General features: G+C 41.6%; 2 protein-coding genes across 4 annotated transcripts; one reads left to right on the top strand and one right to left on the bottom strand.

The window, feature by feature from the left end:
• Positions 1-58: 58 nt before the first annotated feature.
• Positions 59-3,031, bottom strand: cenpv (centromere protein V). 2 transcript variants are annotated; one of them, XM_083987200.1, is made up of 5 exons: positions 2,884-3,031; positions 1,130-1,223; positions 898-967; positions 705-819; positions 59-328 (listed from the first exon to the last, which is right to left on the bottom strand). In XM_083987200.1, the coding sequence occupies exons 2-5, from the start codon at positions 1,219-1,221 to the stop codon at positions 189-191; spliced, it is 417 nt and encodes a 138-aa protein (XP_083843326.1). In that variant the 5' UTR covers positions 1,222-1,223; positions 2,884-3,031; the 3' UTR covers positions 59-188. The 2 variants fall into 2 exon arrangements, with proteins under 2 accessions (XP_083843326.1, XP_083843327.1); XM_083987201.1 differs by having other exon boundaries at positions 1,134-1,223.
• A 1,039-nt stretch (positions 3,032-4,070) lies between these two features.
• On the top strand, positions 4,071-11,095 carry LOC310997165 (polyubiquitin-C). 2 transcript variants are annotated; one of them, XM_083986817.1, is made up of 4 exons: positions 4,071-4,177; positions 4,833-6,484; positions 6,713-6,887; positions 10,804-11,095. In XM_083986817.1, exons 2-4 carry the CDS (start codon positions 4,841-4,843, stop codon positions 11,040-11,042), a joined length of 2,058 nt encoding a protein of 685 aa, XP_083842943.1. In that variant the 5' UTR covers positions 4,071-4,177; positions 4,833-4,840; the 3' UTR covers positions 11,043-11,095. The 2 variants fall into 2 exon arrangements, with proteins under 2 accessions (XP_083842943.1, XP_083842942.1); XM_083986816.1 differs by having other exon boundaries at positions 4,833-6,887; positions 10,804-11,093.
• The last annotated feature ends 1,676 nt before the right edge of the window (positions 11,096-12,771 follow it).

The raw sequence follows: 12,771 nt of genomic DNA, 5'->3' as shown, positions 1-12,771 counted from the left end.
CAAATGTCGTATTGTTTTGAGTCATTGCACTGTATAGAAAACAAAACTAGGGTTTCAATCGATTGTGGAGCTGCTTTATTTCCATCTTATAATTTCACTGATTGTTTAAAACACTGTACATCTTTTCTAGTGTAATACTGATTAAAAAAAGTTTGATTGTTCTATCACAGAGAGGCTGTTTTGTTGCTCTAAGCAGTGTCTGATGCAGGTCGAGACATGTCTCTGATGGTCTTGTGAGCCTCCATGGCCTCCTCCCAATTCTCCCCATCGAAGTTGTCCACTGTGACACTGCGCACAGTACCTGGGTCTAGACAGTGCGGAGCAACACCTGGAGAGAAAACAATAGCAACAAAGGACCCTTCATTGATTTGCATACATACGTACAACACAACCCATTCTTTTAGTGTATTTTAATGACTTGGCTTTACCAGTTCAGGAATGCAAAGTTATCCAACTGGTTTGTTGTTTCCCTGATGTTGCTGTGTTACCATCATGAACATAACCATCACGAATTGGTGTTTTGTTTCTTTTTTTCTTTTCTTTTTTACAAATATTATAACATTAGGGCATGACAAAGAAGACACGGTAGTTTAAAGTTGAACACATTAGAATTTGTTTTGAGTAAACACAGCGGGGTGAGGAAAATAAGTTTACAACACAGGAGAGCAGTGTGACTGTATTGTGTCAGCAGCTGGGGGTCATACCGTATCCATCAGGGTTGGAGCGGGGAATGCTGAAACTTTGAACTCCACAGGTTTTACAGAAGGGGTGTTTAGCAACATGAGTGTTGAATGTGTATGTGGTCAGATTCTCCGACCCCTGGAAAAGGGAGACAAAATCAATCACTTCAAAAGCTCTTATGGTTTTAAACATAAATTGAGAAGCATCGTTTCCTACCTGTAAGAGTGTGAAGTTCATTTTTGGGACTATGAAATGATGGTGTTGTTTCATTGTGCAAATGCTACAGCTGAAGAGACAAGCACACATCAGTATATATGTATATTGTGCAGTTTCAAATGTATCCTCTGAGCCATAACCATAATTAATTTTATATTTAAAGTGAAAACATGTCTAGATGCCTACTTCATATATAAGTATGAAAGAATATGACTGAATTAATAATCCATACTTGCAATGGAAAACATGGAGGTCTGGGGAACTTAAGACTTCAAATCTAACAGCCCCACAGTGGCAGCCGCCTGTATGTTTCACAAGATCCATTCCTTAGGGATAAAAGAAAATAACAAACATTATGTCAAATATGTATGTTCATGTTTGAGCATTCTGGGGTGGCAAGCCTGACTTGAGTTCATTCGCTGTCAACACGTGCAAGAAAACGGGAAGTATTTGTCCAGCTCTTTCATAAATGTCTGGTTGAACTGGTGTGACGTGTTTATTGTGAAACTTGCTGACGTGGAACTGGGCGTCCCAGGTCAAAACAACAGTCCTGCTGACGGAAAACAAAGACACTGATCAAGGTCCATCACTGATAAGCGTCACATTTACATTAAACGCCTCTCATCTAGTTACGACTCTGACCTGTTCACAGATAGCTATTGTGACCACTGAATGTGTCATTTACATTCAAAGGTAAGATACCTTTAAGAAAAGCCAACGTCGAGGTTGCTGTCCTAAGCTGGACACATTCATTTCATGTGTTAATAGTGTGAGCTCCCACAATGCTGGGCTGGACCTACTTCCTGAAAGATTGTTTTTCCTGGAACAGTCTGACAGTCTCCACAATAATTCCAAGCAATGGGGCAGGGCAACAACCTACTGCAGATTTGCACAAACACATTCCTCGGAGATTGAACTAGTTCAGCCAGACACCCAGCTCTGTCATGGAGAGCCGTGGGGCGGTGCATCACGAGTTTGGTGTCATATGACAGGGTGCTGGAAGGGCTGGGAAAGGGAATGCTGTGACCCAAATACATAAATTAAGGCTCTCTTAGCTCTATCATATCTATGACCCAAAATAGAAACCCAGTGGGCTACATACCCCATTTGAGCCTCAGCAGTTTGATTTCATTTAGTTTACTGTGCCACCGATGCCTTTAATGATGGTGGGAGCTAAACATAGAAAATCACTGGTCAGTAGTTGTTGGTTCCCACAACTGACTGTACATATCACTGACCCAAATCTCACATGCACATTATATTTTATCGGTTGGATGATTCCTCTTCAAAAGCAGCACAAAAACAACACCAAATGAAAATCAGGGTTAAACACGTGGAAATGTTCCAGTATCAACTGGGTCTGGAGGTTTTGCTATAGGCTTTGTTATAGACCTACTTTTGCACAAGGAAACAGGACCAAGGACTTTTCCATAACTTGGGTTAGTAAAACTATGACTGTTCACTGTTCTGTTTCATCATAAATAACTAAATGGATTAACAAGCACGGTTGAAAAAAGACTTACACTGAACTCTGACTCACTGTCAGTCAGTCAGTCAGCTCACGCTATAAAGATAATAATATGCATACAAAGGCAGAAATTAATCATACCATGCCCTGTAAGGACTTGTGTATGTTAAACACATCCTCCATGGGCTGATATCTCTCACGTGATTACTTCATGCTCTGCTATGTGCAACATAAGCTAATTTTTTTTTTTTTTTTTTTTCAGGACTAACTGACTGTGCAGTAATTTCACCATTTGGCCATAATTTCAGTAGATTCAAACTACCCTAAATTGACAGTGATTCACCATTAAAATATATTGAGTTAGGCTACCTTATAGCTCAAAAGAGAGTAATTTGAGGCTGACGAAAAAGTATAGGCTACCAGTATTTGACTAATTAAAGCAGAAGTAAGCAGAATATTTGTGTTAATAGCCTAAGTCTTAAATAGTTAGGCTATATCTTCCGACGGCAATCACTTACATAGAGTGTTTGGTCTGAAACAGGGGTCTGTCAGTCACTCTGCTCTTCTGCTGTAAACCGAGGAGAAAACTTTCCTTGTATCCTACAACCTTTATCCAATGAGGAGAGAAAACTGCATGAAGGGGCGGTCCTCTCTGTGTGTGCAGCCCATGGTGCAGCCCTTACAGTCTATGGTGCAGCCAAGGGATGCACGTGAATGTGGTGACGTAGGGACGAGGACGGGGACTGCTCCATCGGCTGACAAGAAGTTAGCCAAAACGACCGAATCGCTTACTTCTGCTTTAATCACTACCCCAGACCATTCAGTTTATGGTAATGATAATGTTGTATACCTGACTGATACTGACATTAAATAAATAAATTGCATGTTTTGTACTGGTGTTCAAGCAAGTTTAGATAGCCTACTTAGAGTAACTTTGTGGATGTGCAAGCAAGTAAATGAAATAAGGTGGGTAAAGGAGGACACTTAACAGTAGGCTATGATCTTTCTCTGCCTCCAGTTCACCCTGCTGTCACGAGTCTCACGACAGCTGCTGGCACATGTTTACCAAGCACGTTTCCATCTGTTATCAGGCACGTTTCATTCAGATCAACGGAATTCCTGTCTGCACACGTCCCTGTTTGAATGCCAGGAGACACAAAACATGCCCTCGATTAGTTCTTATTATAACAATCTCTAAGACGTTTTGTTTTCGAGAAAGAGGTGGGGGAAAAAATGAACAAAGTCCACATTTTGTGTAACATGTAGGTCAGGCTATGATAAACTACTCCCATGCAAGATATTAGACTTCTTTCGGTTTAAATCCTGTATAATTCTTGAATGTTCTGCGTTATGGCCCCATAATGTAGTCATGAAACATTACTTACTGTAACACAGCAACCAATCGCTGGTCAAACAAACATCTGTGCCATCCAATCAGATGCTCGGGGCAAGGTTCCTGTTGCTGTGGTGGTTCTAGCAAATTCTAGAGCCTGATGAAATATTATTCCGCCACGGGAAATATATCACAACATTGTCCTTAAACGTACAACCGATTAAGAACATATACCGTTTTTATGAAACATTAATTAAACTAAGACGTAATATTAACCCATTTTGTTAACTTATCGTTTTGTATGCTTTGTGTGCGTCGAAGTCGTGGGGACTACTTTTAAGTGCGGAGGGATATTGGCGGATGACGTACACAGACTCTATATAATACAGTGTTCGCCATCACTGCGGCATTACTAGAGTCGCAGCCGACAGCACAGAAGCATTTCGAAACTGACAGCATTTACACTGCGTATATACACAGTAAGTATCCTTTTCCTTTGTTTTAAACAATTGTCTTGTACATTAAGTTATTTTTTACTCTGGGTGTTCCTGTAGGGTGTTTTTGTAACGGCTTTTCGGTTTGGTTTGAGAAAACTGAACGGTTCCTCCTTTCTCAAATTGACGACGATCTTATTGTAAATCTGAGGAGGTTTGGATGTGTTATTTTTAAATTATATACAGACCGTTAATGAGTTTCATCGCCGATCGGTTCGTCGACGAGTTCGACACATCTTTAACACGGCAGTAGTGAGCTAACGTTAGCTACAGCAGTGACTCGACATTTCCAGTAGCCTCCATTAGCGAGTAACGTCAGCTGAACAAAAGGAGGGTCAATATGATCTCAAAATGGCGCTTGGACTGGAATGGCGGCAGAGCTGCCGACAATAACAAGTTAGTCACTGTACGTTTATACAATATTAACCCTTTTAATTGAGTCGTCTTGGCTTCAGTGACAATACTCAACATTAATTCATATTCATATCATTCAACGTTATAGTCACGTACTTTGTACCATTATATTTATAATGGCTCAATATGGGATTCAGTGGTTGTGACACTGATGTGAGTGTTGAATGAAAATTTAAATTTTAAATTTTTTTAATTAATAGATGTTGACCATCTCAATTCTCTGTAGGTGCAGACATGCAGATCTTTGTGAAGACCCTCACTGGCAAGACCATCACCTTGGAGGTCGAGCCCAGCGATACAATTGAGAATGTCAAGGCCAAGATCCAGGACAAAGAAGGCATTCCCCCAGACCAGCAGAGGTTGATCTTCGCTGGCAAGCAGCTGGAAGATGGCCGCACCCTCTCTGACTACAACATCCAAAAAGAATCAACCCTCCATCTTGTCCTGCGTCTGAGGGGTGGTATGCAGATCTTCGTCAAGACCCTCACTGGCAAGACCATCACCCTGGAGGTCGAGCCCAGCGACACCATTGAGAATGTCAAGGCCAAGATCCAGGACAAGGAAGGCATTCCCCCAGATCAGCAGAGGTTGATCTTTGCCGGCAAGCAGCTTGAAGATGGCCGCACCCTCTCAGACTACAACATCCAGAAAGAGTCCACCCTCCATCTTGTCCTGCGCCTCAGGGGAGGTATGCAGATCTTCGTCAAGACCCTTACTGGCAAGACCATCACCCTCGAGGTTGAGCCCAGCGACACCATTGAGAATGTCAAGGCCAAGATCCAGGACAAGGAAGGCATTCCCCCAGATCAGCAGAGGTTGATCTTCGCTGGCAAACAACTGGAAGATGGCCGCACCCTCTCCGACTACAACATCCAGAAAGAATCAACTCTCCATCTTGTCCTGCGTCTGAGGGGTGGTATGCAAATCTTCGTCAAGACCCTCACCGGTAAGACCATCACCCTGGAGGTGGAGCCCAGCGACACCATCGAGAACGTCAAGGCCAAGATCCAGGACAAGGAAGGCATTCCCCCAGATCAGCAGAGGCTGATCTTCGCTGGCAAGCAGCTGGAAGATGGCCGCACCCTCTCCGACTACAACATCCAGAAGGAGTCCACCCTCCATCTTGTCCTGCGCCTGAGGGGTGGTATGCAGATCTTTGTCAAGACCCTCACTGGCAAGACCATCACCCTCGAGGTGGAGCCCAGCGACACCATTGAGAACGTCAAGGCCAAGATCCAGGACAAGGAAGGCATTCCCCCAGATCAGCAGAGGTTGATCTTCGCTGGCAAACAACTGGAAGATGGCCGCACCCTCTCCGACTACAACATCCAGAAGGAGTCCACCCTCCATCTTGTTCTGCGTCTGAGGGGTGGTATGCAGATCTTCGTCAAGACCCTCACCGGTAAGACCATCACCCTTGAGGTCGAGCCCAGCGACACCATTGAAAATGTCAAGGCCAAGATCCAGGACAAGGAAGGCATTCCCCCAGATCAGCAGAGGCTGATCTTCGCTGGCAAGCAGCTGGAAGATGGCCGCACCCTCTCCGACTACAACATCCAGAAAGAATCAACTCTCCATCTTGTCCTGCGTCTGAGGGGTGGTATGCAGATCTTCGTCAAGACCCTCACCGGTAAGACCATCACCCTCGAGGTGGAGCCCAGCGACACCATCGAGAACGTCAAGGCCAAGATCCAGGACAAGGAAGGCATTCCCCCAGATCAGCAGAGGTTGATCTTTGCCGGCAAGCAGCTGGAAGATGGCCGCACCCTCTCCGACTACAACATCCAGAAAGAATCAACTCTCCATCTTGTCCTGCGTCTGAGGGGTGGTATGCAGATCTTCGTCAAGACCCTCACCGGTAAGACCATCACCCTGGAGGTCGAGCCCAGCGACACCATTGAAAATGTCAAGGCCAAGATCCAGGACAAGGAAGGCATTCCCCCAGATCAGCAGAGGCTGATCTTTGCCGGCAAGCAGCTGGAAGATGGCCGCACCCTCTCCGACTACAACATCCAGAAAGAATCAACTCTCCATCTTGTCCTGCGTCTGAGGGGTGGTATGCAGATCTTCGTCAAGACCCTTACTGGCAAGACCATCACCCTCGAGGTCGAGCCCAGCGACACCATCGAGAACGTCAAGGCCAAGATCCAGGACAAGGAAGGCATTCCCCCAGATCAGCAGAGGTTGATCTTCGCTGGCAAACAGCTGGAAGATGGCCGCACCCTCTCCGACTACAACATCCAGAAAGAGTCCACCCTCCATCTTGTCCTGCGTCTGAGGGGTGGTCAGTAAATGGGTCCATGCTTTCACGTTACCTGTACCTCTGAAGTTTATGTGCAAAGTTTTATGTTCTTGACGCTATATTAAAAACTTGTTACAAAACATTTTAACTTGCGTGACCAAAATATGTTGCACATCGTTAATAAAAGGTTAAACTAAACTTACTGGTGTTCATTCTTTGTGCCAATCCACTGTCAAAATTGAATATTATTATAAAGGTGTTGGGTAAAACTTATTCACAAATGGTATAAATCACAATAAAATGGCTAGCTTTCTATATAGATCATCATAAAATGGCTACTTTAAATTCATGAAGTATTCTATATAATACAGGAAACAAAACTAATTTGCCATGAAGCTTGAATATAGTAGATACCTTTGACCAGTTTAGTAATTTTTATTTAGTTTTGAGTTTAACAGCCAGATTGCATAAATTAAAGGGGTATGTACTCAAAATTCTCAGTGCAGAAAAACAATTGGTAGAACATATATCATAAAATATAGCATTGATAACTTAAATAAGTAGCCATTGTACCTAGGAATACATCAAGATCGCATTAAATCATCTGTTGAACTACTGGAGTAGATGTCATTTAACCACATTTTTATATATCTGCTCATATAACTAAAATGGTTTCCATGTCAAACACAGTATCCTCCAATACATAATGATTACTTAAATGATTTATCAAGACAACACTTAATGTGAATGAATGAAATTATAAACCTTAGTCATTACTTAATATGGTTCTACTTCTGTAGTCTTTCCTGTAGCTTTGGTTGCATTGGCTACAATTTCCTTAAGATGCTGAGTCATTCTAGACACTGCTGGCCTCTATGCCCATCAGTACTGCTGAATGTTGACTGAAAGCTCAAGGTGCTAGTAAGGCTGGAGGTCTGCTGAACTCTTGAGGTCAGAGACGTTTTTATTCATGGGGATATGGCGCCATCTGTTGAGTGAGACTTGGAGACCAACAGAGGAAGAGGAAATGTGCTAAAAATCAAGTGAAGGGGGGAGGGTCAGCTCTTTGGATCATACAAAAACATTGGCATATAACAGGAAAATATAAAACATAAATATGATTTCCATCAAGAGGTGGCACACAGTACGACAGTGGTTTGGTCTTAAAACAATGCTACTCTTTCAGCAATATGGAAACTTTTTCAGTACAGGGAAGAGAAAAATTGGATCACATTTGTTTACAAACATACTGTAAACTGTGAGGCAAAGGGACTATCATGTCTGTGATCATGCTGAAACCAGGTGGTTACATTGCATTACAAAAAACACAGTATAAGGTCAAAATAGAATAGAACTATAAATGAATATCTTAATTATTTAGATTAAAAAGCAATCTGTGATACTTATTGATGATTTACATAAAATGTGTCCCTAAAGCGTCCGTAATGTTACTTACATTTGATTAGGGATGGAAAGAAAAGTACTGTGCTTATACTTAGGTTTGGAGTTTGTGTTTTATACAATTTTGTGCTTGTTTCGCTATGTTTAAGAGGGAAATTATACTTTTTATTCCAGTGCATGTCACTACAGTAAAATTTTGAATAATGTATTCATTATTGTCTTCCGAAATTGTCCTTCCTGCTAATTATGTTTCCAATAATTACACATTTGGATAGCACTTTGTATTTATTGCCTGAAAAGTGCTCAAGAAATAAAATTCATTTGGGTGATAATACTTATGCACTTTTATAGAAGTAGGGTTTTGAGTGCAACACTTTTACTTACTTTAAGCAAAGGAGCCCAGTGCTTTCTCTACCACTAATCCGAAACCACAAGAGGGGCAGAGGTTTTGATACTGTGGGAATGAGGGTGGATTATGGAGAGCACACGGATTATTCTGTGGTATTTACCATCTAATCCAAAACTAAACTGGCTCAACACTGTTATGTGGATATCATCTGTTTATCCTGCCAAAGGTATTTATCTCATAGCACTGCTGACTTGACAATCTGTTTCTAGTTTGTGCATGAAGATCAGGATGACAAAAAAAAATAATGAAACACACTGTTCAATCGTGGAAACTAGTTGTTTTCACAATTGTACTCTGCCACTTGACCTGTTTTAGCAGGTTATTCCCAAACATTTTTAACAGCGTCATATAGAGGTTGTAGCCAGTCTAACCAGTGCTGTGTAAAGCAAACAGATCACATGTTTTGTTTTGTTTTTCAGACAGGCCCAGTGACAGATACTGGTGAGATGTTATTTCTATATTTATCTTTTTGCTGTTTTTCTATTCAACTGCTGGGTGGAGAACGTGCCCTGTTGTCACAACAACATCTTCTACCACATTAAAAAAACATTTCTTCCCTTGGCAGTGACACCTTTCCTAGGCTCTCCTCATGCTTTGTTCACATGTGTTGTGAATGACAGCAGCATGTCAGTCACATGACAGCACGTCAGTCATTTTACATACAAGATAGTTTCTCCAATAGTTTCTATGAGCACTCCGTTATCCTGAATAAATGTACTACTCGTGTTGCATAATACACTTAATTGAAATTACTAAAAGTGTAGTCTGCAAACAAAACTAACCACAACTGTAATGATGAAACTCGATTTGAACGACTGAAACTAGGGACTACCTTCACCACTGAAAACGTGCGGATGAATATCAGCAGATGACGTGTGCGCAGTATAAATCACCCCGTCCCCTTGGCAACTGCACTAGTCAAAGGGAGGTGTTGAAGCCGGACAGCAGGACCAAAAACTGTCAGTCTTAAGTGTAAGTACAATCGTTTCATTGTAAAAATGTTACAAATGTTATTTTTAGTTCATCTGCTGTAATTTTGCCATCCGTTTATTATAGCTTTCATTGATTGTATCTGTTGTCGCGTATGCTTTTTCTTTTTTAGCCGCTAACTGCTTCGTAAACAATGACGGTTAGCTTGAAAAATAACGTTTATCAAACAATGTCGCGAGTTATCGATTACATGCCAGTGTTTATGTAATTTATGGGTCATTTTCTTGGAAAAATGACGGGTTTCGACAGTTTGTCAGTCTTCTAAATAAACAACGAAGGTACAACATTTCTAGCTCAGCTGAACAAAACGAAGGCAAACAACAATAGCTTATTTTAAAATGGCGCTGGTGCTGGAATCGCCGGCTTCCTACTAGTATGTTCATGAGAAACAGCAGGGACATGACTCACTTTCGTCGCTTGTTGTTGGAGAATAATGGCCCAGTAATGGTTTGGTGAATATGACAAACGTGTATAATGAGATTTAAGAACTGAAATATAGCCTATGTTTGACAGATGGAAGTCCTTGACCACAGGGTCATACATTCATTTGTATACGTAATAATAATAATAATGTGCTGTACGTCAAATCGCCAAGCTAGTATTTAGTTTGGTCAGATTAACGGAAACCTTATTGAATTGATATGCATGCAATATAATTTTGCCAAATTGGTAATGTCAGATCCTATCTCTTCACAGGTGCAATCATGCAGATCTTTGTCAAGACCCTCACTGGCAAGACCATCACTCTTGAGGTCGAGCCCAGCGACACCATCGAGAATGTCAAGGCCAAGATCCAGGACAAGGAAGGCATTCCCCCAGATCAGCAGAGGCTGATCTTCGCTGGCAAGCAGCTGGAAGATGGTCGCACCCTTTCCGACTACAACATCCAGAAAGAGTCCACCCTCCATCTTGTCCTGCGCCTCAGGGGAGGAATGCAGATCTTCGTCAAGACCCTCACTGGCAAGACCATCACCCTGGAGGTCGAGCCCAGTGACACCATTGAAAATGTCAAGGCCAAGATCCAGGACAAGGAAGGCATTCCCCCAGATCAGCAGAGGTTGATCTTCGCTGGCAAGCAGCTGGAAGATGGCCGCACTCTCTCTGACTACAACATCCAGAAAGAATCAACTCTCCATCTTGTCCTGCGTCTGAGAGGTGGTATGCAGATCTTCGTCAAGACCCTCACCGGCAAGACCATCACCCTGGAGGTGGAGCCCAGCGACACCATCGAGAACGTCAAGGCCAAGATCCAGGACAAGGAAGGCATTCCCCCAGATCAGCAGAGGTTGATCTTCGCTGGCAAGCAGCTGGAAGATGGCCGCACTCTCTCCGACTACAACATCCAGAAAGAGTCCACCCTCCATCTTGTCCTGCGTCTGAGAGGTGGTCAATAAATCATTCCATGCTTTTACTTGATTTTACATCACAACATGACCCAATAAAAGATGAATGATGAAATAATTGTGTTTCTCCTTTCTTGTATAATTGCTGAGCCTGTGAGAGCTGAAGAATCTCACAAGGTAATATGTTCAGTTTAAATATTTTGATTGGATTTTCAAATTTTACACTTAAACAAGAAAAACGAAACTATGTTTTCAAGCATTCAACACTCGTTGCTATATTATTTCAAAGTTGACAAGTTAATCAAAATTTTGGATTATTCATAAAAAGCGAACTAATCTAACATGGTTTCATCAACACTTTGAAGAGAATTAGGTAATGGTTAGGATTAGGTGAGCTTCACCTATAGGTTTTTTTTCTTTTTTTAATTGTTTGAATAACCAAATCTGGATAATTTGGCCAGGTAAAACCAGGACATGAGCATGGGTAATTATGAACAGTCCTGTGACTGGGTTTTATTTGCTGTATTCAGAAGGTTTCTACCTCATATTGTGTGAAATGACACATGATATAGGCCACCACTAGAGGTCAGCCTGTATCACGGATCTGCCTGTGGGTTAAAAGTGAGTGTCTGGTAGGCCCTGTATGAACTGTTTTTTACAGTAGGTAATATGCCAGGTGTTTTGCAGTTTTCAAGAATGATGGATTGTGATATATAGTGCTGTGCATAATAGCAGACACTAAAAGTAAAGTCAGGATGCCTTCAAATATAATGCCATTCAAGGATTTATTTATCAATTAATTTGAGAATAGTAAAAACCTAAATTGTAGTCTGATCTAAAAAATGGTCTGATCTGTGCTTACATTGTGTTTGCCTGCACTCACTTGTGAGTGACTGAGGTGAACATCAGATTACATTTTATGACTGCAGAAATTGCAAAGGGTTCACATAGCCTACTACTCTTTCCCGCCTCTGTCCACTGTAACTCAGTTAACTACAATGACAACAACTAACTGTACCATGGAAGTTAAGGAAAAATGAGGATGGTGAGCTCAGTCGAGATGCTTCCAGTGCTTCTTCCACTGAAGATTTTCCAAACACATCCAACGAGTTCAAGGCCATGCAGAACATGCTGGAGACATTTCATCTGACCTGGGGATACCTTGAAGAGCTTGAAAGTGTTGCTGGGGCAAGTAATGTCTGGACTATTTGATGTAGGCCTATAAGTTCACCATCACTCAGCTCCAAATAAGCATCAGATAATGGATGGATGGATGGATGGATGGATGGATGGACCAATTAATAAATATAGTTGGCCATCAATTGTAGACATTGGCTTCAATATTCAGTCAGTAGGCTCCTACAGATTGGACAATATGGCCTGCTTCTTCATTAGTGATTTACATCATTAACACCGCTATGATTTACACAACATACAACAGGATTGATATGCATGCCCCCCCTCAACCACCCACTCCATTTGAATGTGTTCACACTGAGGGTTTTCCCTATAAAATACAATAAACTTATGTTTTAGTTGTCATTTTAATGCAAATAGTTTAAGAGTCACTATAAAATCGTTGTTGTTATTGAAATAAATTATAGCCTATGCCTATATATATATATAAAAACCTGTTGCACAACAAAGTTTTATAAGGCTGAAGAAAAGAAAATGAAATTTACATCAATAACAGATCATTTTGACTTTTTTTTTTTTTGAATACTTTATTTTGAAGTTTTCAAATATGCAAACATAGTACAACTTATACCCATGGCAAAGT

The sequence above is a fragment of the Trachurus trachurus genome, assembly GCF_905171665.1.
Source record: "Trachurus trachurus genome assembly, chromosome: 14".
Classification (NCBI taxonomy): domain Eukaryota; kingdom Metazoa; phylum Chordata; class Actinopteri; order Carangiformes; family Carangidae; genus Trachurus; species Trachurus trachurus.
Note: the sequence above shows the minus strand (reverse complement) of the source record. Positions and strands in the feature narration are given on the sequence as shown.